Source organism: Dromaius novaehollandiae, chromosome 10 (genome assembly GCF_036370855.1).
Source record: "Dromaius novaehollandiae isolate bDroNov1 chromosome 10, bDroNov1.hap1, whole genome shotgun sequence".
In the NCBI taxonomy this organism is placed as follows: Eukaryota; Metazoa; Chordata; class Aves; order Casuariiformes; family Dromaiidae; genus Dromaius; species Dromaius novaehollandiae.
The window spans coordinates 23,152,293-23,175,796 of NC_088107.1; the positions used below are offsets into that span (position 1 = coordinate 23,152,293).

The window sequence follows — 23,504 nt, forward strand, 5'->3', positions numbered from 1 at the left end:
CCTGGCCAGCCGGCAGCGTCACTCGCGCTGCCTTTGCCCCTGCTGGAGGCTGGTGCCACCGTCCTGCAGCCGGAGCACTACTGCTTTTATCCGTTAACGCTTCCAAGGGATGCTGCAGATGGATGTCGTCTTGTCTTTGCTGTTTTATCTTCTGATGCAACTGGGAGGGAAGAAAATCCCCTACAGGCCCTTGCCTCCCTTCTGAGATGAGGAACACGCTCAAGGTGCAGCCACACAAACGTGGTGAAACAAGATCGTGCGCTTCTGTTGGAGCAAGTTAAAATACGTCGGAGGCAGGCTGCCAGCGCAGGCATCTTCACAGACCCGGGCTCGAGCTGTGCTCGGTGCTGTACAACCGGGAACAAGGCCCGGGGGATGGAGCGATGCGCACAGCCTGCTGCAGAGCTGGCGGCGGGCTGTCGGATTTGCTATATTCCATGGTTTTTATTTGCTGTGGTTTCTCTGAAAACCAGCACTGTGCTCTCTTTGTCTTGGAGGTGGCTTCATGATCCCTCTCGTTCCCCAGTTCACGTGTCGGGATATCGCCGCTCCCCAGCTGCAAGGCAGTGACCGTGTCGGTGCATTTTCAGTCTACCGCCGCGCGGTACAACCTGCCCGGGTGGTGCCCATCAGCTGGGCCCTGGGCCACGGTGCGTCCCGCGTCTCGGGTGCGGTGTGGTCATCCTGCACCTTCCCAGGGAGGCGCGCAGCCCGTCCCATCACACCCATCGCCGGCCGCAGTCGTGAGCTGTCCTGGCATGTGTGATGAGTTCAGCAGTTCTGCTGAGGAGCTGCCCTGCCAGAGCAAGTCAGAGCCCTCTTTTTCGCTGGGAAAGGGAGGCTGTTTTGGGGTCCGTGTTGTGGTGGGAGAGAGGATAAGCACGTGTATCTATTACCAGGGGTTTCTGCCCTGTTCAAGGCTGCAGGTAGCTGGGGCCCCTCTTTCACCCGTGCCGTGCTCCCGCACTGCAGCGCTGCCATCTCGCTTGCTTGCAGCCAGACGCTGCTTCCTTTTTCCTGCTCCAGGATCAGCCGGCTGCGTCAGCGACGTGGGGTCCCTGGTGCGCAGCGGTGCCCAGGGGGACATGGCACGAGAAAGCCCAGCGCCGCGGGCTCCTCTGCGTGTCGGGCGTGCTCCTCCTGTGGTCCCTGGCCCCCACCAAACCGTCCTGCCTTCGGGCAGTGCCACCCGTCTCAGGTGCAGGTCAAGGCTATTGGGTTGGGGTGCCCGTGCCTGGGGCACGCCAGCTGCCCGCGCACGCTTGGAGATGCTCGGCGTGGTCTGCGCCCTGCCGGGAACGTCCCATCCGCCGGGCAGGGGGGCCTGCGCAGAGGTGCCCCCTTCTCTCAGGGGCTCCTGGGCCATGTGTGTACATGTGCGTGTGCGTGTGTGTGTGTGTGCGTGTGTGTGTACATGTGCGTGTGCGTGTGTGTGCGCGCGCGCGCGTGTGTGTGTGTGTGCTGGAGGGCCATGGCGCTGGCAAAGGTCCCCAGGCTCTGGTTCATGAGGGGCCCGTCGCAGCTCTTTGCGTAGGAGCCAGCCTGCCCTCCTGTCAGAGGGAGGTGCCCAGCTGCCAGCCTTGTGTCCTTGCTCAGGTCCCGCTCCTAGAAACATATGGTTATAACAGAGTTGCACCTTTCAGGACAAAAAAAGACATTTCTAGTTCTTGCCATTGGAGACAAAGCTTCTAAGTGCCGTGCTCGCTCACCTCCTCAAAGGCAGGAACAGGAAGGGCTCAGAGCACATTTAGAAAACAAACACTTGTGGGTTTCTTTAATCTTGTCTTGCAAATTTCTGAACACCTGAAACTCAGCAGCCCTTATCTCTGAGTCTCGCAAGGGCTGGCAAGGGCAGGGCTTGGGGGATGGAGTCCCACCACGGAGCCGGCATCCCCCTGCGTGCAAACACCACCACTGATAAGGAAAGAGCAGCCAAGATAGATGTGGAAGGCAGCTATTAATAGCCAGTGCGTCATGAGAAAAAGAGGTGATGGCCGTACTTGGGGGCGCGTTGCTCTGCGAAGGCTTGGGCAGGGGCGAGGGGCGGGATGGCCGGGGAGTTTGGGGCATGAAGCAAGAGGGAGGGGAAGGACAGCAGGCGGTGGCTGCTGGAGGAGTGGAGGGAAGAGGGTTGCAGGCCGGATTATCATCCTGAGCAGTTACGGCAGCAAAGTGTCAAGCTGTGGATAGTGGTAAGTGCCATCGGCATTATGTGGAAAATACTGAAACACAAGGAAAAGCACGGGAAAGCGCCGGCTCCCTTGCTCTGCCAGGGCCTGTGGGGTGTTTGCAGGCATGTCACTTCATCACTGCAGCCTCAGACCCATGCAGAGAGCTGGGGAACGGGTTCCCGGAGCCGCCTTGCCACCCGGGTTGCCTTGGCAGCGTCAGCAGTGTATTTCCTGGCTGCGGCGGTGCAGACGGAGAGCTGCCAGCTCCCTGGAGACTCAGCGGAGCAGGGTCGGGCCACCGGCGGGTAGGTGCCCATGGGCAGGCGTGCTCCACTCGCAGCACCCCGTGGGACATTCGCCAGCCCACGTCCCCAGCGAGGCTCTGTCCTGGGGGCCCGATGACAACCACAGTTTGTCACCATCCCTATCCTGGGCCCTGATAATGCTGTGAATGTGTCTCCCGTTTCCTTTCAGGCACCTCCCAAATCATGTTGCCTGGCTCCACGCTCCCCTCGCTGCCGGTGGGCACTCGGCTGGGGCAGCTGGGCTGTGCAGTTGCTCATGGGGGGGGTCCTGGTTGGGATGCCCATGTCCACCATGGGGTTGCCAGTCTCTCCTGGTGGGCCCTCCTTGTCCCCTCACCTGGCACCTCGGTGCCCACTGCTCAGCCAGTGTCCTGGTCCCGCTACCTCCCTTCCCAAAGCAGCAGGGAACAGGCTTGGGCGGCACGGCATGGACAGACAGCTGGGGGGGGGACACCCCAGGGCTCCTCCCCCGCCATCCCCAACCTTTCGTCTTGCAGCTCGGGCTCGTGCACACGCTGGATTGCCTCTGCTCCCTCTTGCCCCGGGTGCGGGGTGATTCACCTGGGAGTGTGCAGCAGGATCTGTGGCAGCCAGGACATGCCCGAGCCCCAGCGGTGCTGAGCAGCGTCCCATGTCGTGCTGGAGATGGAGCAGCTTTGCCACTTTGCCCTCCCAATATAGCGGCGATGGGTGCTACCAGCTCGGTGCTGCCTCGGGGCCTCCCAGCTGGGCCAGGCTGGATGCTGGGAGGCAGAGGAGAGACCTCTGGGCACCTCAGCACCCGTCTGTCTCAGTGCTGCACAGGAGCGACATAAAGCCCCTCTCCCGGCACCCCTTCCAGGCGGAGGTAATGCTGCTGACTGTCCTCTGCAGGGCTTCAGAGCATCAGCTTTGAAAATGCCCTTTCCACACGGCCTTATTGCATCCCGCGGGCTGGCCTTGGGCTGGGTTTCCTGGCGCACCCAAGCCATTCAGCGCAGCGTGCTGGCACGTCCCCCACTGCTGGCCACATCCACCGAGCTCCCTGCGCCCTGGCTCCCGCACTCTGCCCAGCCTCGAGTTACCCTGAGCACTTGTGGGGTGATGTTCCTTGGACCCTTGTGGGTGTCCTGGCAGTGATTCGGGTGCAAAGGGGCGGAGGGTGAAGGGGACAGGCCAGGTGCAAAGCGGCAGTTGTGTTTCCTCTCCCCTTCACCTTCAAACCACTGTCCCCTGCCTTGTTCAGACACATCTCAGTGCCTCAGCCCCCTTCCTCAGTCCCCGGCGCAGGGCCACCGGCAGATCCACGAGTGCCGTCCGCGGGATCCCCTCTGCAGGGACCGGGAGGTGAGGTCAGACAGAAAATGGGGCTGCTGGGTGGGAGGCTGGGGACCCTGAGCCACCTTCCCCTCCTGACATTTCTCAGACACTTACTGCAAATGGACACCCAGGATCTCCTTTTCATGGTAGCGTTTGTGCCAGCGGCTCAGACCGTGCTGAGGATCATGTGAGCCCGTCTGTGGGGAGGAGGCATTCGCTATCGCATCTCCGTGAGTGGGGCATGAAAGGAGATGGTGTCCCACAGCCCCTGGCTCGAAGGGTGCAGGGTAGATTTGTGCCGGACCTGCGAGCTGAGCTGGTGACTTCTCTGCGAGAGCCTCCCCGGGCGCAGGGGATGCACAGGGAAGAGCTGGTGGAGGGGGACCAGGAGGTGGATCTCAGCAGAGTGAAGTCCGAGCTGCTGTTCCTCAAGCTAAAGGTACGTGGGCATCCCCCCAAAGCCAGGAAGGAGGAGAAGGCTGCTGAGAAACGGGGTCCTTGAGGCCGTCTTCTAAGAGACATCTACTCTCCTGACACAGGGCCGAGAAGGGAAGGAAGTGCTGGTTGGTTTTGTGCCATCCATTTCATAGGGGACACTGGGCCTAGGATCAGATCAGACAGATGTACTCAGCTCGAGGTCTTCCAGTTTAGCCCAGCAGCATGGCCAGCCTTGCGTCTGCTGGGGAGACTCGCATGTGGGGATTCCTGTCCTTTAGAGGCCAGTTCCCAAGCAACTGACTGTCTTCTTTCCTGGGGGAAGAAAACTCCATTGGCCTTGATCCCGTCTCTCCTGCGGCAGATGGAGAACATGCAGGCCCACCTAGAGCGGGAGAAGAGGTGGCTGGAGCTGTCTCGCTGTGAGGACCAGGAGCAGAAGGGGGAAGTGCATGATAAGTGAGTGGTGACCAGAGCAAGGACCTGGGGGCCCCGCAGAGAGACTGAGCAAGGCGAGGGCCACCCGCGTGCCTGGAGCACCCTGCTCATGCCTGGGGTCACTGCTCCCCTGTGGTGCCGGATGGGGGGTTTCAGAGCCAAAGATTTAGGCACTGACTTTGGTTGGGAGTCAGGTCCCTTCTGCCTTTCGTGCCTCTGAAAACCCCACCCGGAGCTGTGGGTCCAGGCTCTGGACCAGGTAGCCCTGATCACTACCCGGGCTGCGGGCTCAGGGCTGGGAGCGCTGCTCACCATCTCGTTCCAGCCTGGCCGGAGCAGGAGGGAGCACGTAAGCGTTGATCCCATCTAGGGCCTACTTGGCAGGTAATGTGAAGTGTTGAGGGTGAAAGTGCTCTCCCCAGAAACAGCCTCCTCCAGCTGGTACCTCTCGCCTCCAGCCCAGCATGGCCAGTTAACCCCTTTCCCGGCCACAAGATCCTGCGCGATGGGGTTACGCATTTCACTGTGCCACCGGGGCAGCTGGGGCAAGTCCCGGAAACCCGGAGCAAAGGGCCAGCTGGGTGCAGGCAGGGAAGGGACCGGCCAGAAGGACATTCAGGATGGCTCTGGGGAAACCAGCCCGCGACACGAGGGCAGAGCAGCCTGCGGAGGGGGTGTGGGGTCTCTGCTCGCTCGCGGTGGCCACCTGCATGAGCGTGAATGTGTCCTGCCAGGATCCTTGACCGGGAGCTGGAGGTGGCGAGAGCCAGCACGGACCTGCGTGGGATGAGCTGCCCCCCCCACGCCAAGCCAGTCTGCAGAGCTGAGTATGCACAAGCGCTGTGGCAGGAGCTGGACCAGTGGCTCTGGGGCCAGGACTAGCAGGAGAGGGGAGAGGAGAGGACTGGGCTGTGATGCACTTTCAGAGGCAGAGGCTAGAGCTGCAGAGGAAGACAATTTTGTGCCAGCAGGAAAAAGATGAGCAGGAAAGAGCGGGAGGTTGCCGAAAGGCCTAGGAGATGCTGGGGCATCTCTCTGGGCTTCCCAGGATGGTGCTGTTTGCAGGGAGCTGCCGGCTGCAGAGCGGAGGGAGATGCAGGCGCTGCAGCCACGTGACTCTGACCTGGAGGAGGCTTTGCCGGGCCATGGGGAAGAGCTGCAGTGCCGGCTGGGAGAGCAGTGGCAGGTGAGCCCACACGGGAAGGACGGGCTACCAGGCTCGCCTAGCACCTCCCTCTGGGCCTTCATACGTGATTGCTTCCCTAAAAAAATTAGGAACCTCATCCTCACTTTGCTACTGACTTGCTCTGAGATCTTGGGCATGTCACAGTCTGTGTGCCTCAGTTTCCCCATCCCTAAATTTGGGTTAATGCCAGTGAAACTCTGCAGTGCCTGGAGGTTTGGGGAGAGGGATGCTGGAGATGCACCATTGCATCCTGAGCTGCTGCTGCAGAGCTCTAGGTCTAGGCAGTCCCATAGAAAGGAGGAGGTCTGTGCCCTGTATGCGGGAGGAACACATCTAACAAGGTCTTGTACATGCATTTTCTAGCAGACCGAGGTCCCAGCAAGATCCAGTGACATTGCAAGCCCTGGCCTCCAACTGGGTCATCCTCCACCAGAAAGGTGGGTCTCGTGGCGCAAGTCAGGCACCGCTGCTGTCCGAGTGCCGCTGCCTTGCTCTGCCTGTTGCAGCAGGAGCAGGAGATGGGTGCAAGGATGTCTGAGGACCACAGGGTTGCCACTGCCGAGCATCCTCCTCCTCGCACAGTGCTGCGTCCCACATGCAGGAGAGGCTCAGCCCTCTGCAATCTGTGCCATGCAGCCCTCAGGGGTCAGGCCCTCCGGGAGAGCTGTCGGAGGAGGCTGCTGTGGGCTTCGAGCCTCTGGGGCGTCTGTCTGAGGTGGAGAGGCTACAGCGGGAGCTGCAGAAGGAGGTTGCCACCCGCCAGGAGAAGGAAGAGCTGGTGCAGACTTTGAGAGAGGTAGGCTGGTCTTGTCTGACTTCAAACGGTGCAGACTTCTGCGTCAAGCACCCAGGGAGTCTGCAGGGAGAGTGTCCAGGGCATGACCCAGCGGAACCACGTTCGATGGTGGTGATGGCAGTTCACGTGCTAGGTGACCCCAGGACACTTTGCCGTGGGCAGAGTGGGAGACATCCAAAGCTCCTAAAACGCTCGTGTCTGGGCACAGCGCCATCATTGGGGACCTCCTCACCGAGCCTTCCTCCAGCCTCATCCGGGGGTAGCAGGGATAAAGCCCCATCTGGGTGCATGACAAGCTCCTGCAGAAGCCTTGAGGTTCATAGGGGTCCCTGCTTCTTTACTGCTTTGGGGAGTTTTCCATACTTATCTTGGGTCACTGGTTGCTGCCTCCTCCTGCCTGTAACATCAGTTCTCAGCCTGGCCTAACAACCCACCCTGCACCCCTCAGCTGTCTTGGGAAAAGTGCACCACGGACGCGGAGGCCTACTGAGATGCTCTGGGACTCAAAAATGACCCTGGGTGCGGAACATATTGGATGTGGGTCATTCAGCCCCTGGGGAAGATTTAGGAGGAAAGGCATACCCTTAAAACCAAGTATGAAACAGCGGAACAGAGTCACAAAAAGGAGGAAATAACCCCAAATGCACTAGTGGGATTATACCTACCCCCAAATACCTCCAGCGCCTGCTTCAGCATCACTCTTTTCTTCCACCCAGGCTATGCTGTATCTCCTTCCCTTATCTCAAGATGGACTTTCTGTGTCTGGGATGGTGCTCCCTTTTCCTTCCTTGTCCTCCCCCATCCCCTCCGGGCCTTCGTTATCATTTCTTTTGCATGGCTCAGCCAGCAGCTCTGGCCCCAGCCTGTGCAGAGGAGAACCGCTTTAGCTCCCTTGCTGCCTCCGCCATGCAGATCAGGCTGTCTTTGCGGGCGGTGGGGGGAAGTGGACACTCTGGGCCCCCAAAGCCTCACCCTGGGGCAGTCCTGGGGGAGGCACGGTGAGGGTCCCTGCACGGACCTGCCTCCCCAGTGGCTCTGAAGGGAGCTGTGGGGGGGCATCTAACCCCCAGCGAGACCTGTCCCAGCCTTGCTCCCCTGGCTCTCCCTCTTCTTCCCCAGGAGGTAACTCAGGGCGTAGCCGGGGTGAATACAGGTGTTTTTGGAAAGGCTAGACACCCTCTGGGAGCTGCTGTGTATCCCCTGGAAGGAGGGAGGCAGGGAGGTCGGCGGTGGCCTCAACTCTCACGCTGCCCACTTGGTCCTAGGAGCTGGAGGAGCTGAAGCAGAAGAAAGCTGGAGACATCCCGGTGAGCGGGGCTGGGTGCCGCTGCCGTATCCTAGCTTGGGGTGCTGACCGTGAGCCCTGTCACCCCTGCGGGTTTCCCTGGCTCGGGGATGGGGCTGTTCGGGGCAGGCAATACCTGATATGCTCTAAGTGTTGGGAAAAATGATCAGGCCACCCTTCCTTCCTGGCGGGGCCGTGGCAAGATCCCATGGTGCTGAGGGAGCTAGACTACATGGAGACTGCTGGCAGGGCAGTGGGTTTGGTGTATCCCCACGTACGCAGTGGCATTGGCTCTCACTGTCTCACACACTGTAGCATCTGCCCCGTCTACCCATGATCGTTTAGCCCACGTGGCTATCAGGGCTGAGAAAAGCTAGCAACGGCCTTGTCTGTCCAAGGCTCTCTGCACGATCAGGTGGAGATAGCACAGTGCTCCGCTCCCTCCCGAGAACCCCAGGAGACAGGCCGCATCTCGCTGGGTGCACAAGCCCTTGTAGGTCGCTGGGGGTCTCGCTGCACGGTGCAGGCGTCAGGGCTTTGCAGGGCGTTTGGGAGCATCTCACAGGCTGTCCATTGGCGCTGGGGAAACCTCCCTGAGGAGCCAAGATTCGGTCTCAGGGTCTGAAAGCACCCATGGGTGACGGCCGGCTAGGGAATGGGCAAGGCACCCAGCCTTGGCTGAGGTTCTGTGTTGTGTTGGTTGAGCCCGTGGTGAGCTGGACAGGCTCAGCTGGAGATCAGCTGTGCACGGGCTGCTGGCCCAGTGTTGACCCGTGCCGATGCTGCGCCCCTCCTGGGCCAGGTTTCCCTGGAGGAAGTCAGCTCTGAGCTAGCTCTGCTGCGGGAAGAGCTCCGGGAAGTCTGGCACATGCTGATAACCCGGGACATGGAGCTGGAGGAGCAGCGCCTGGAGCTGGAGTGGGCCAGAAACTGGGTAAGACACCTGCATCCCACCACGTGCCGGGGCCTCGAGGTCTCCCTGCGAGCCAGCCCCACCGCGCTGCGTGCGGTGAGGAAGCCATCCCAGCAGCCCTCCCATCTAGACGCAGGGCGCAGTGGATGAGGGAGGCATGGAAATGATTTGCACAGCGCCCACCAGGTCACCCCACGTGTCCACCACCTCCTTCCCTCTCTGCCGGCAGAGTCCTGGCAGCCGCTCAGGGCATCCCCGGCCCACGCGGGCTGGACCCACGTCCAGCCGAGAGCAGGGCTCTCTTCCAAGCCCAGCCTGGGCTGCCCTTGCTTGTTTTGAACATGCTGGAGACATCAGGTAATCCAGGCCAGAACTGGATTAACATGGTGGTAGAGTTTAGCCACAGGGCAAAGGAGACAGCCCAAGGTCAGCAATGCTTAGGAGGCAAGAGGTGCTGGTGGGGAGAGCCTGAGAGCCCGGCTGAGGACGGGGCAGGCTGTTTGGAAGCAGGTGCCACTGGAAATAACCTCCCTCTGGCTGTTGGCAGTACGCAGAGTGCAGCTCTGAGAGGCAGAGGCTGGAACAACTCGTTACAACCCTGGAGCAGCAGCTGGCTGAGAAGTAAGGCCTGGCAGGGTCCAACAGGCCAGAGCAGGGGATGAGCGGCATGAAACCGGCTGTGTGCTGCGGGCCCCGGGGCGCAGGAGAGCCTGCGGGGTGCTTGGAGGTGCAGCACGGGCTGGGACGGTCCGGGAGGCGCGTGGAGGGGCTGATGTGCCCCAAACGCTTCCCTTGAGGTCGCCCTCAAGGCAGCCCAGTGCTGAACATCTTGCAGCACGTGCAAGCACTGAGAGAGGGGAAGGGGGCCCCGCGGGCTGGGAAGAGGGGCCCCGCGGGCTGGGAAGAGGGTGCGCGGGGGCCCTTGGGTGTCAGGCTCTCCTTTGCCCCACGGCAGCCTGCAGCATGGGGCGCTCTGTGCTGGGGAAAGGGGTTAGTGCCCCCCATCTGAACCTGGTGGGGCCAAGTCTTGGGGTTGAAGGGCTCCATGGGACAGGGCATGTTTTGTTAAGCTGGATCTTTTGTTCCCCAGAGACCAGGCCTTGCGGCAGCTCAGCCAGGAGAAAGAAATGGAGAAAAACGAGCTGGAGATTAAAGCATTCTTGCCAGAGGTGACGGTAATGCTGAAGAAGGATGCTGGAGGGACGTGGTGCAAAGCTGCTGCTGGGGCAGAGATGGGGTCTGCACATGTGGGCTGGAGGCAGCCGGCCTCTGTGGGTGTCCCCATCCCGCTCGCTGGCTTCGGGGCGCGGGCAGAGCCACGTCTCCACTCCCAGCTGCTCCCCAGCAGCTCCGCAGAGAGCCGCAGCGGAGAGCCGGGACCTCAGGACCCGAGGGGGACGTTTCTGATGAACCCGCATGCGGCACGGCTGGGAATAGAGGCTGTCGGGGTCCCGGCTCTTCCTTCAGTGCCCAAATGGGAATCTTTGAAAATCTGGTTGCTGTTGTGCATTAAAGCTGTCAAGCAGTCTGCCAGGCAGCAAACCCCCTGGAAGTGCCAGTGCCAGTGGGATGCTCGGGTGAAGGAGCTGGGAGGTGCTGGCGAGAGCACGGGTGAGGGCCCCTTGCCGGGACTTTAAAGCCGTGACCGCGGTTTCCAGAGCCACACTGGCAATGCCGTGTTTCCTCTGCTGAGCAGGGTACGTGCTCACGGGCGGAGCAGCGTCTGCGGTGCAGGGCTTTGAGAGCCGCCGCAGGACCGTTCTCCCTGCACGCAGGTGTCCAGGGGCTCTGCAGCCTCTCCCTGACCTCCTTGGCAGCTTAATCCAAATTGTCCAGCTGACTTGCTTCGCATTTTCCTGCAGCCCTCCAGGCTGCCCAGACCTGTTACATCACCTTCCCCGGAGCTCTCCTCCCCTGCTTTATTTGCTCTTGCTTTATTTGTCAGCTCTTATATCATCCCTAGCCGCCTCCTCGAGAAAGTTCCCGGGACCTTTTGCCATGCCGCCCGCCCTGCTGGTGCCCCAAGCCTGAGCAGGGCCCTGCTTGCTTGTGCAGAGAGCAGGTTTTGCTGGCAGAGAGCCCCTGACACCCCTGTGTGTCCTCCCCAGCCCCCCAAAACGGAGGTCCTGCAAGATGCTGCCCCTCAGGGCCCGGCAGCTCCCAGCACTGCAGAGACACCCCGCAGGGACCTCAGCCAGGGCCACCACAGCCTCGCGCAAGGCAAGTGCTTTTAGGCTTTCCTCTGCCCTGGCTGGGCCTCGCGAGCCAAAGGAGCACATTTTCCCGCTCGGATGCTTCGCCGCAGTAAGCCTGGTAGGACGAGGACACTCGCTTTGGAAACGGCTGGAGCAGGCGCTCTGGAAAGCTGCCGTTGCCGGAGGGCCCAGTCCTGGATGGCTGGGGGGAGCGCTGCCCATCTGCTCCAGCGCAGGGTCGCTGTCAGAGGCTTTGCGCTGGTGCAGGCGGGGAACTGTTCCCGTGAGCCTTTCTGCCAGCTCCACCGATGGGCAGATGCCTCCCACGGGGGAGTAAGGGATAGGTATAAGCAACAAGGGGTGACATCTGCCATGGCTCCGGCTTTGCTCTGCCTGCCTCGCGGTCAGGGGCCCCGGCGCCCCTCCCTTGCCTGGGTCTGGCAGTGCTGGCTGGAGGGAGCCCTGCTCACCAGCCTTCCCAGGGTCTTCTCCTAGCACCTGAACGTCCCCCGCCTCCTAAAAACCAGGCACACAAGGCAGCCAGGTTGCATGGGTGATGCAGGACAGGGCTTTGGCGGGACGATGGCCCGGGGTTGTCTCAGCCATCGTCCCCTCCGCCTCTCCCCCGCAGGCAGCGCGGGCCCAGGGGCCGAGCAGCAGGACGAGGAGGCCTTCTCCCAGGGTGGACGGCGGGACAGCACGAAGGTGAGGAGCTGGGGAGGGAAGGAGCTGGGCTGGGTGCCTGCTCTGCTGCCGTGTCCCCGTTGGACCCTGGGCTGGTCCCTCAAGCCCTGCTCCCCAGGCTGCCCTGTGTGTAAGGGGTAGTAAAGAAGCAGGCGGGCTGGGAGCCAGCTGCAGCCTTAGACCCCTTGTAAACTCCTGCCCCGGACTCTCTGGGAAGTTTTTAAGCTCTGCTGTCCCCAGCTTTGCAGCATCTGAGTGACTTAGGAGCGTGAGAGTGGCCTTCCAAAGGGAGAGGAGTGCTTGGGGTCCTGAGACAGCCCCCCAACCAGGGCAGGTTTCTGCAGGTGCCTGCGAGTCTCTGGATGGGGAATCGTCATTGCTGCTGTTACAGCAATAGGGAAAGGTTGGAGCCCCTCTCCAGCGTGCCCTGTCTCTGGCTGCCGGTCCATCCCTGTCCCTGTGCTCTAGATAGCTCAATCCAGTCCCCCAGCGATGCCGCCTGCGCGTCTCCATCTCCCGCTGCCCACGGGGTGAGGCGGGAGGCCGGCGCCGTCCCTGAACACTCGGGGAGCGCGAGTGCGGGCGGCAGCGCTGCCCACGTCCCCCTCCGGCTCGCAGGCTCTGCGTCAGCGCCGGGACGGAGGAGCCGCCGGCAGCCCCGCGGCCGCGCTCCGGAGCCTGAAACAGCAGCAGCAGCGAGTGACCGAGCAGGTAAGGCGGCGCGTCCCGGCGCTCTGAGTCACCCCGTCCTTCCCGCGGCCTGCGGAGGTGGCGGCCGGGAGGGCGCCCAGGCGTGAACCCCGCCGGGGAGACGGCTGCGTGGGCGAGCATGGGGGGGGGCAGGTATTTGGGGAAAGGCCTGGGGCTCTCCGCCCCGCGTCCCCCAGCCAGCGAGGGCTGGGAGCGTCCCGAGCATCCCCTTTCTGCCGCTCCTGCAGCTCAAAGGCTTGTTCGGGCAGAGGCAGCAGCTCCCAGTGGACCTCTGGACCCTGCTGGGAGAGCAGAGAGCTAGGACGTCCGCTGGGGTAAGCAGCACCTTTCTCCTCTCCCCCAGCTCCATCCCATGGGGTGGGAGCTGAGGTGGGTTCCCAGGAAACCAGCCGCGTGGCCCCGGGACTGTGGCGTGCGTTGCAAGTGGGACTTGTCAGACCCGGGGTCTGGGCTGTGACGTTCCCTGCCCGCGTGTCCGGGAGCCCCTAGTGCCCCCGTGCTGTTATGAGCCCCCCGTCCCTCCCGGGCTGGGTTTTGCAGCCCCGGGTGAAGGCAGGAGGAGCTGCCAGCGCCCAAGGAAACCTCCGCGAGAGGCACCCAAGCGCACGGGGCTGCCGCAGCCGGGAGACCCCGGCCCTCCCGGACAGCAGCGACGGCAGCCGGAGCCCGAGGGTGCAGCTGCGGGAGAAACCCCAAAGGGTAGGAGGGGAGGGCGGGCGGCTGCATTCCTCGCAGGGGCAGCAGTGCATCCCCACCCCACAGCGCGGGCGCTGTCGGGAGGCTGAGCAGCCTGCCCAGGCCTCCCGAGGGAACCCCTGCCCCAGCGCCCGTCCGCCTGTCTGCTCTCCTGGCTAGATTTCCAGCCTGGCCGCCGAAATCCGGGAGCTGCAGCAGAGGGATGAGGAGGTGTGAGAGGCAGCGCCTGCATCCAACACCCTGCCCGAGACACCAACCTGGTGACTTTGCCTTGACAAAAAGCTCGTCCTCCCGCCACTGTGACATACCCGAGTGCCTTCCCATACACCCCAGAGCTGCACCCCGGAGAGAAGGCAGCTCAAATTCCCCGGCACTGCTCCATCCGGAAAGCACCAGCACCTTGCACGCTCCAGGGTGGGCTTGGGTCAGGCACCCCTGCCCTGTCCCGGTCACAGGGCCACCGCATCTGAGGACAGTTCTTGCTCCTAAAGGTGGAGCATAAACGTTGCTGGCCTGCGGCTGAGCAGCGAGCACCAGGATGGGAAACAGTTTCAACTAAACAACTGTGGCCATATGCATGCATGCAGTCATGCTTTGTATTGACCTCTTTGTTTATTTAATGGCCACTCATTTGGACTGGTAATTAAATAAAAACATCCAGCAAATACCTTCAGCACTGGTATATTACGGGTTGGGGCTGATGCTTGGGAGGCAGTGGGGAATTATCACAACAAAACTCCTTGTGTTTCCTTCTGCACAGCAGCCAGCACAGACGGGACAGAGCAGGCAGCAGCAGAGCTGCTCCGACCCTCCCTGAGCTCATCTGGCCTTTCCTGGCCTCCCCTCCCAGAGCTCACCCAGCCGCTTCTGCACACTTTGGTGCCTGCTGGTAACCTGCTGGGCTGTGTCTTAGCCCCGGGGAATGAGGGAGGGTCTGGGGAAGCTCTCCACTGCTGCAGGACTTGATGAAAAGGGAGAGGTGGGCTGACTGTGGCCAGCTACATGGCTTAGAAGGGGCAAAATGCCCCCACGGTGGCCATCAGCAGGTAGGCAGTGCAATGCACTGGGTAGATCTCATGGCCCAGGGGCTTCCCACCCTTCTCTTTCCATTGCTGAGGTTTAACACGGGCCGGGCTCTCTCTCTCTCCAGGCACAGAGCAAGCATCTAGCAGACACGCAGCAAAGAAAGGCTCTTGCTGTGCTCTTGGCTGCCTGTTTTTCTCCTCTCTCCTATGTTGAAGCCGTCTCAGACTGGCACGTTTCCCTCTGGAGCAGTTCAGGAGAGGTTTGTGCTGACCAGAGCTGATCTCCAGCCCTGGAGATGGACTTGAGACTTCTCCCACAGCAACGTGCATGCTGAGACCTCAGTTCTCCAACGCCTGGAAATTGCCTGTTCGCACACAAAGCGCTGAGGTGCCCATTCGCTTGCTCCAGTGGGCAGATGAGTCCCGGCAAGCTCTGCCGATGGGTTGTAGGGAAGGTCAAGGGAAGGGTCTGAGAGCTTCAGGCTGGATCAAGTGCCACCGTGCTGATTCCACCTGGCCGCGGCTGCACATCTCCTTCCAGTGCACTAGTCCTGCCTCGGGGGCGCTGGGGCCAACCTGCACGCAGCCCAGGGTGTAGCTGCGCGTGTAGACACGAGCCTGTGGCAGGAAAGGGGGAGAAGCAGTGCAGAGCACAGCTAACGGCCTTCAGGTGGAGTTAGAAACACCCATTACCCCAAGAAGAACCAGCCCAGCCCAGCAGCCTCCTGCAAATAGCAAGAAATGGCTCTTCTGGGCTTGCTTGTACCCCTCCCACAACAGCTGGTGACGCCCCACAGCAGGCAGCACCGGACCACTGGAGATGCCCCTGACCATGAATGTGTCCTGACAATGCAGGCCACCTTCTGTGCGCAGGGTCACCTCTGACCAGGGTCATGGGCGCAACCACATCTCCATCCCGCACACCTGCATCACGGTGAACTCCAAGGACAGCTCTTGCTGCTGGATGTCCCCAGCGGGGATGCTGAAAAGGAAGGGTGTATTCCAGACGGGGTTGTAGCCAGCGATGGACTTGGTCTCCTTGGTGTCGATGACTTGGCCGTTGTGGTAGAGGTGGATGACGACATAGTGGTCTGGAAACAGAGACAGAGTCTTGGTAAGAGGAACCTGCTTTGGACATGCGCAAGGGACAGAGGATGGAGATTAGTGAGTCGGGCTGCAGGGGGAGGACAGATACTTCACTGTGCAGGCAGGGCTTGCAGCAGCCAAAAGGGGCGACTGGAGAGCTACAAGGCCTCTGTTGGGCTCCATGGAGCTTTTAGGATAGGATAGAGAAATGCTTTACTGTCTTGATTGCACCTACCCATCCCTGGTCAGGAAGCAGGGACCTCCAAAGTCCTCTGATTGCATCCTTGCTCACTTCCCAGGCTACTCCAGGTAGCGGCTGTGGTGGAGGGTTTATCCATGGGCCAGGAGAACAACAGATCACAGACAGCAGGGCAGAAAGTTCCATGTGCTGTCTTTTTAACAAGTCTCTATACATTTATTAATGATCTTTGGGACATATTGGAAATATCTACATCCTAACTGTGTTAACTGCACTTGTGCTTAGAAAAGAGAATTTCAAGAGGAAATAAGAGTATCTTCCAGGTTGCTATTAAGAAAAAAGAGAACAAGCCATTCCTACTCTCCACATGGGTCAATGGACAGCAAGAGAGATCACAGCTCATTATGAGAAAAAAAACCTGCTAACAGTGGGAGACCTCAGCATGAGAGAAACAATCTGGGAATGGTGGGGTTGAAATGGTGAGTCTTAAAGAGTAAATGAGAGAAGTGTCTATCTGGATCAGGTTAGATATCTAGATTTGCTTCTGTGAGGGAGGAGAATAATCTGGGCAGCAGCTCTGAGACCTGGCAGATGCAAATGGATGTACTGCAGTTGACACTGCTGGTCAAGACTTCTGCTAGTCTTTCGTGCTCTGCCATCTCTTTCCTGTCCGTCAAAGCTCCCCAAGCCTGGGCATTGTCTTGGCCCTACTGTCCATGCACCACGTCCTACCTGGCGTGCCTGGCATGCGAGTGAGCCGGCCCAGGTTCTCTGCCTTGCGGACCAGCACCTTGATCCGGTTGGCCAGAGCTTGGTACTGGAGGAGAAGGAAGAGTTGACCAAGGGATTTAGGCTGGGAGGAGAGGACGCTGCAGCTCATGTCATGGGAACTGAGACACTGCAATGAAATCAGAGAGCAGGAAAGCCAGTTAAACCCTCTCCAACCTCATGCAGCCACTCCGCCTCAAGGATACTTGGCTCCAACCTAGAGAGATATGATGGGCAGGTCAAGCCAGGTCAAAAATGAGTGAAGAAGGTGAAGCTGGAGCTTATAATTGCTGTAAGGATGGTGCTCAGCTTCTCTCCCCTCTGCATTCATCATTTCCCCATCCAGTGTCCAGATCTGCTGCAGTTCCCCTTCCAGCTGAACAGGGCTACGTTTTATGCTACTGTTTGAGAGATGCTCCTGAGCAGGCCGGCTACCGATTATTACTATCATTAGGTATTAATTGCAGCCAGTTTGTGAAACTGAGCACGGGGCCACAGAAGAGGACACCAGAGAAATGTGGGACCTGCTGTCTCAAAGCCTTTCCCTGCTTGGCAGGGTGACTCTTACCAAGTGGGTCAGAGTTCCTGCTCTTGCTGCAGCAGGTGGAGTTTAAGGCTCTGAGACCAAGCAGACTTTAACCAAAATATGAGGATAAACACTGTGTTCCTGACCTTTTTGAGCTTGGTTTTGGTGGTTGACAGCTCCCGGCTGTAGCTGGAAGAAGCCTCTCGGTTCCAGGTAGCTTGAGCACAGGGGAAGATGACCTCTCCCACAAATGTGTCCTTGAGGCTGTGAAACCTCATGTAGACAGCGAAGCGCAAGGTGAAGCTCTTCAGCTCCTCCAGGCTGTAACGGCCAAACTGAAACTGCTCCTGAAACGCGGGGTTGAGGCTCTTCCTGCGCACGGCTGTGCGCTGGGGCTCAGCGCACTGCGGCAGAAGGTACACTTTGACGTAAGAGTCGCAGCTGCCCCGGAGCCCCTTGGGCAGGTGGGAGACGCTGATGACCGTCACGGTGAGCGTGGCCTCGGCCAGCGAGTAGAACAGGTTGAAGTGGAGCTGGGGCCGCTGCTTGGTGCCTGCGCTGGAGAGGCCGCCCGGTGCCGTGCAGGACTGCGGGATGCTGGCTCCCAGGCCGGCCCTGGCCAGCAGGCCCTTCTCGTCACGGAGGATGTTGGCCCCAGAGATGGTGCAGCGGCGCTGCCAGGCTCCCACCAGCTTGGAGGGTCTGCTGGGCCTCTGGGAGAAAGGGAGGCTGGGCAAGGAGGCCCGGCTGGGGAGAGCGTCTGCACCACAAGCGGGCGATGCTGGAGAGCTCTCTCCAGCCCGGGCACCCAGCACCGCTCCTGGAATCTCCTCGTACTGCCGTTGGATCGGCACCGCTGCAGTCTTGGAGGGCACAACAGGCACCTGATCCACCAGCGCCTGCTCCAGCACCTGCTCTCGGCTGGTGCGAGACCTGAGCCTCCTGTGTTGCCTCCAGCACACTGCACAGCCCAGGAGAAGACTGAAGCACAGCAGGGCCAGCCCCACTCCGAGGAAAACCTGCAAGTGCGCTGAAAAGAGGACAGTGCCGTTAGCTCCTTGCACCTGGTCTCCAAGGGGACCAGAGACCATGCTCGAATAGCGGCGGGAAGCAGTGGTGGGAGCGGTGCCCAGCCAGCGAGCAGGGCCACTGTGTTAGGTGGACATGGCACACGGATGGGTGACGTCCCGGGAACCACCACCCACCGCAGCATTGCACAGCCCAGAGGCATCACTGCAGCCCTTCGTGCCCTGGGGGCTTGTGGAGCAATTGAGAAGAACGACGTCTCTGTCACCACCTCCCCCCGCTATGCCTGCTGCCCTGACCCCCATCTCAGCCCTGTGGTATCTGGACCCGTGTCTGATTCAGCTGAGCTCAGCTGAAGCGTACGGGGAACGTCACCGCTTTGCAAGCGCAAGTCAAACACAAAGGTTGTGAAGCCAGACCCAGGCTTGCCTGGGAAAGGGGTAAGAGCCGGCGACAGAGCACGGAGCAGGGCCGGAGCGGCGCTGGGAGGATCGGCATGTGCAGCCCAGAGGTCTGCCCAGCCCCGCTCGGCAGCAGCGTGACATTGGCCCAGCGGCAGCGAGGTTAAAGCAAACCCAGCCTCACCCGGGCATGATAAGGGCTATGGAAAAAGCGGCACTTATCAGCCCTGCTGCTGGGCTGACGCAAGCTAGGAAAGCCACACGATTAGACGCCTGCTCAAGCGCTCGGCGGGGGGACAGGACCTGCAGGAGCTCACCAGAGCCTCTCCTCTCCAGGGAGGAGAGAGGGGTCCCGCTGCTCCCAGGCGCAGGGGGTGTCTGGGCACGGCCAGGCCTGGGTGCAAAGTGGTCCCGTGGCACTGCAGACCCAGTCCTGTCCCCTATGGTCTGGGCTGGGTCTCTGCTGTCCTGGGTCTCTGCTGTCCTGGTACCTGGGCCCAAAGTGCCCGCTCGCCCCACTGCCCGATCTCAGATGGCGTCTGCAGGGAGCTGGGGACCTTGAGCCCGGGGGCGAGAGGCAGGGGGAGGAGAGGGACACTCACCTGGCGGACGGTTGCTGAGCAGGACTTGGACGAAGAGCCATGCGAGCAAGAGCGCCAGCAGCCCTTCCGCCAGCCCTCTGCAGCAGAGGAGGGCAGAGGAGGAGACGGGAGCCAGAGCCGGGTGCCCGGGACCCGCACGAGCCATGCTAGCCGCGGCGAAGTCCCTGGGGACCCCGAGGGCCAGCTCCGTCCCCCCAGCAGGGCTTGCCAGGGCGTTTCGAGCCCCCCCGCGTGTTGAGCTGGGCCACGAGGACGGCACCCGGCACGAGGCCGTGGGGGCTCAGAGCGTCCTGCGGAGGGTGGGGAGCCGGGGTAGAAGCAGCGCAGCCTCCGGAGATGGGAAGCGAACCGCTGGCTGGCAGCCCCCAGCGACCCCCCGGCCAGCGTGGAGGGCCCTGCCTCCTCTTTAAATAGCACCGGAGAGCGTGGGCAGAGGGGAGGAAATCCTCCCCCTCGTCCGTCTCCCCCCGCTGCCTCTGTCGCTCCGCATCAGCGGCGGCTGCCCAGCCATGCAGAAGGCAGCCACCCCCGTGCCGCCAGCCCCGCTAGCACCCGGAGCTGTGCAGGGCAGAGATGTCAGGGGAAAGAGGGGATCGCCGGCCTGCAGAGCTTGCCAGCCCAGCCCAGGCATGGCACGAGGAGCAGGGATGTCTGCTGGAGAAATGTGGGGAGACATGGGGTCAGGTCCACCCACCGGGCAGAGGACGTGTGTTTTCATTGCATGTCACTAGCTCCTGGCACGCAACCCAGCTGTGCAGCCTCTGGCCCGTGCTGTGCCCTCGGGGCGAGCTCCCCAGCGCCCGCCGGCTCGCAGCGCCGCGGTGCCCGAGGGGTGCGTGGGGCTGCCCCGACACAGCCCCGAGCCCGAGCGCTGCCAGGTGCTGCCTTGCTCCATTTCTTCACATGCAACCGCCAAGTATCTTTTTGTTCCGAGGTCACAGCATCCCTTTGCCCTGTTATTTCCAAGCAGAAAGGGAGCGCAAGCTCTAAGGCTCCTAGCAGGACACCCCAGTGCTGTTAAACCCACCCCCCGGAGAAGCCGTGGGGAAAGCCAGGCATCTCACCCTAACTCTGCCCCATGCAGGCACCATCGCAGCCGTAGCAGCAGCAGGTTCTCACCCAGCAGGTCACCCATCCACCTTCAGCTCTGCCCTGTTCTTCTGGCCCCATCCCCAAACCCATCCTTTCCCAAGACCTTTCCTGGAGCCGATACAACAAGGGAGCTCAGCCAGGCTTTTCTTCAAACCGTCACCCCAATTTCAGCCAGACCGATTTCCGGCAGAACGAAAGGCTTTGCAAGGCAGACAGCAAATGGGAGCAGTGGGTTTTACCACCGGGGTAAGTGAAGCACAGAGATGAAGTTGCTCCAGCCCGTGCCAAGCCCAGAGCGTGGGAATTGCCTGTTTCCCGGCAGGACCGGGAGATCGAGGACCAAGCAGAGGGTACGCTGGGACCGGTGTGACCATGCAGACCGTCCGTGGGGAGCCAGGCAGGCTCTGGCCAGTGGGTGGCCTCTGCAGACCAGCACCAAACTCTCTGGAGGTACTTGGAGCTCGTGATGAGGTCCAGGACACTGGCTGCAGCTCTTTCCTTGCCTTCTGCTTGTCTGTCCTGCTCTGATTGCAGCACAGCCAAGTGCTCCAGCAAAGACCTCGGTCTCCCTTTGCCCTGTCTCCCCACACCTGGCTGTGTTCCCACCTACGCCACCGCAGCTGGGGATCTCCAGCCTGTGTCCCTGGGACACCAGGAGCAGGGCTGGCCTCCATGGCTGAAGGGAGGCTGGAAGATCCTGCCTAAAGCCCGCTCTGCAAGCTGCTCATCCTGGCTGCTGGTGGGGGAGCAGGGCAGGGAGGGGGTGTGAACTGGGGCTGGGACAATTCTCCTTCCTTGTCCTGACGTGGCTCCGTCCTGCGCTGGGGATGCCAGCCTCTGGCCAGCTAGTGAGGGCTCACGTCCTCCCCCTGCGGGGCTTTTTGGGAATCCTCTGCTGGAAGCAGATGGGGTGACAGTGGCCCTCGAAGTTGGTCTTGGTCCATTGCAGGAGATGTGTCTGCACTGGGTCCTCTCCTGAATCGGCTGCAGTTTGTCACTGTGATTGCAGCACACAAGCAAGGTGTAACCTTCCCAAAAGCTTTTCGGTTGCTCCCGAGCTGGGGAGCTAGACTTCCAGGGCTGATGTTGCTTCGGAGCTTTTGGGAGCATCATCGTGAAAACAATCCTCATCAGAGAGGAAACGACTGGGGGAGCAAGGGATAAAATGGTCTTTGCAAGGAGCCCAAGCCAGCAGCTCTGCGGACGGGGCGAGCCGGTGTGTTAAGTTCCTGCACTTGGTCCTCGGCCCTGCCGGCTCCCAGCCGCGGGCTGCGTCGCAGCGTCCGGGCACGGCTGGCTCTGGCGCAGAGAGGAGCCAGAGAAAAGGCAAGAGAAAGACTTAAATGTGGCCAATATGCTGAAAGCGTCGCTGCAAACCCTGCTGCATCCAGGCAAAGGCTCCTGGTGCCTGCGCTGGGCTTTGGCTCCAGCCTTGCAGCGAGGGATTATGGAGAACTGGCTCTGGCTCCAGCCTTGCAGCGAGGGATTATGGAGAACTGGCTCTGGGCAAAGCTCTGCTGGGACCGAAACAGGTTTGATAAAGAGGATCTTAATGGCAGAAAGAAAAAGCAAGCAGTGTCCCTTGCTGTGGGACTGCTCCGAGGCTGGGCTTTAATACCCAGATGCTTTAATCCGGGCTGCGCTATCTTTAGCCCTTTGTTATTTGTTCGGAAACCAAGCGGCTTTTGAAGGCCAGGTTGCTGCAGGGCTGAGCAGTGAATGGGCGCATTTAGGGGAGGAATGGAGGGGAGGGGAGGGCTGGGACCTGCGTCGGACGCCCGCGGATTGTATTCCAGCCGAAACTATGGCGGTTAATGCCTGCGACTGGCCAGCACCGGGGAAGCGAGTTCGGAGGGCTGCAGCGTGGCTGCCCGGGGCGCCTGCTCTCTCAGACCCATCGAGGGCTGCGGAGGAGGCAGGGAAGGTGTTTCGGAGCCCATAGCTTTTGGGGTCTGCAACGGCTCGCCCGGCTGCCTCTGCCCTGCTCGGGGTGTGCTGCGGGGCCGGCGGCGAGGAGCGCGGAGGCTGCTGCACCGGGGCCTGGCTGCACCGAGCAGGTAAAAGGGGCTGGAGGCAGGGAGGGTGCGGGGGTTGCCCAGTGTGGGGGCCACTGGGAGCCGCGGGGGTGGGAGCGGGGTGGCCCCACGGTGCTGGGGGCTGCACAGAGGCACCCGCTGGAGGGCAGCTCCCGGAGCCGGGCGGGAGGAGACCCGCAAAGGAGCTTTCCTTTACCTGGCTCCGTAGACACGGCAGGGGGAGGACACAGGAGCATCCCCAGCCCTGACTTCAGGTTCAGAAAACCCTTGATTCTCGGGAGATGCAGCCCCTTGGGGTGCCCTGCCCACCCTGGACACCCCGTTACGGAGTCCCCACCGGCTGTGGGGGGACCCAGGTGCCTGCTCCCATCACCCCTCACGCAGGCCAAGGCCGGGGTCCTCCTGCACTCAGGGGTCACAAGTGACCTCATCTCTCTGGAGCTCCCCCAAAAGCCTAAAGAAAGGCTGTGTCCTGCAGCCGACTCTCTCCTAAGCCAGACCCAGGCAACACCAAGCTCAGCACTCTGCATCTTGCACAGCCACATCCTGCCTGGCTCCAGCAGCTCCCCTCACTCCCCTCAACCCTGCCCTGATGCAGGCACTTTCCTGCCTCTGATTTTTAGGCTGCTGGGGAATAAACCGCATGCCTACACACACCTTGCATTTCCAGAATCCACCTTACCTGCTTCAGGCATCTGTCTTTTAAGGCGAGCAAAGAGGGCAAGTGAGTCCTCAGGCAGCCTCAGCTGAGCTCATATGGGAGAAGCTGGAGCTGCAAAAACCAGGCAAGATCACTCCCAGCCAGGGGAGGAAACGTGGAGGGAAAGGCTCTGCTTTCACCTGCACGCTGCCCAGATGGGCTGGGATTGGAGCCCAGGTGAGCTGAGTGGTAGAGGAGGCTCCAGCAGCCCACGCTCCTCTGATAAACAGGGCAGGCAGAGCAGGGAAATGCAGGAAAGTCCCCTGGTGCTGGGAGGGGCATGGGCAGGGGCAAGGAGGGGGAAGGCAGCATTTAGGGAGCCAGGGGAACCATGCTCCTAAAATATGCTGGGAAATGAGGGTGTAAAGATGTGCAGCTGCTCATAGGATCAGGTGGGATAAAAGCAGAGACCTGGGCTGGGTGCAACAAGGCTGCTCCAGCACCTCTGGGTGCTGCTCCCCCAGGACACCCCCCCTGCAGAGGGCTGTACACACCTCCCTTCTCCCCAGGAGCGTGGGGCCCAGCCCTTTGGCTGCGGGGGCTGTAAAATGCAGGCAGGACTCTTTTTGCCTGCTGTGGGGGTGAAATCAGCAGGGATGCTGTGTGAGGCAGCTGAATTTTAGAGCCCTTGTGATGGCTGCTGTGTAAAACAAGCCACAGAGAGGTGCAGGGGTTGCCATGGGGCTCAACAACCTCTGCTTACCGCTTCAGGCAGATGCTGGACAAGCTCTGCTCCCTGAGACCAGCTCTGCTCCATGTCTGCAGCTATAAAGCAGGGCAGCTGCAGCAGAGGGCTAGCGAGGCAGGTAGACCCAGGTGGAGCTGCATGGGTTAACCTGAGCTGCCACCGGACACGTCCCTGCCTGAAGTGGAAGCGTTCAAGGGCCAGGGCCGCTGGTGCATGGTAAGAGCCTCAGGGACTCCGTCTG

General features: G+C 61.2%; 1 protein-coding gene and 1 long non-coding RNA gene across 4 annotated transcripts; one reads left to right on the forward strand and one right to left on the reverse strand.

Annotated features, from left to right (window-relative positions):
• The first annotated feature begins 12,317 nt into the window (after nt 1-12,317).
• Nucleotides 12,318-13,770, forward strand: LOC135329376 (uncharacterized). Of its 2 annotated transcripts, none has more exons than XR_010390813.1 (3): nt 12,318-12,418; nt 12,646-12,732; nt 13,274-13,770. It is a non-coding gene; the product is annotated as an uncharacterized LOC135329376 (long non-coding RNA). The 2 variants fall into 2 exon arrangements; XR_010390814.1 differs by lacking the exon at nt 13,274-13,770 and adding an exon at nt 12,959-13,111.
• A 9-nt stretch (nt 13,771-13,779) lies between these two features.
• On the reverse strand, nt 13,780-22,762 carry LOC112992466 (synaptotagmin-5-like). Of its 2 annotated transcripts, XM_064517613.1 has the most exons (5): nt 22,558-22,762; nt 16,865-17,748; nt 16,157-16,322; nt 15,064-15,230; nt 13,780-14,757 (listed from the first exon to the last, which is right to left on the reverse strand). In XM_064517613.1, the coding sequence occupies exons 1-5, from the start codon at nt 22,568-22,570 to the stop codon at nt 14,596-14,598; spliced, it is 1,392 nt and encodes a 463-aa protein (XP_064373683.1). In that variant the 5' UTR covers nt 22,571-22,762; the 3' UTR covers nt 13,780-14,595. The 2 variants fall into 2 exon arrangements, with proteins under 2 accessions (XP_064373683.1, XP_025971358.2); XM_026115573.2 differs by lacking the exon at nt 22,558-22,762 and having other exon boundaries at nt 16,865-21,151.
• Between the last annotated feature and the right edge of the window lie 742 nt (nt 22,763-23,504).

Bases quoted from the DNA above. Each gene is read 5' to 3' on its own strand.
- LOC112992466 (XM_026115573.2), bottom strand. From the start codon at position 17,809: ATGGTCTCTGGTCCCCTTGGAGACCAGGTGCAAGGAGCTAACGGCACT. The intron at 15,231-16,156 runs GTAGGACGTGGT...CTCTGTTTCCAG, and splicing joins TCGCATGCCAGGCACGCCAG to ACCACTATGTCGTCATCCAC. The intron at 14,758-15,063 runs GTGTGCGGGATG...TTCCTGCCACAG, and splicing joins TGGAGTTCACCGTGATGCAG to GCTCGTGTCTACACGCGCAG.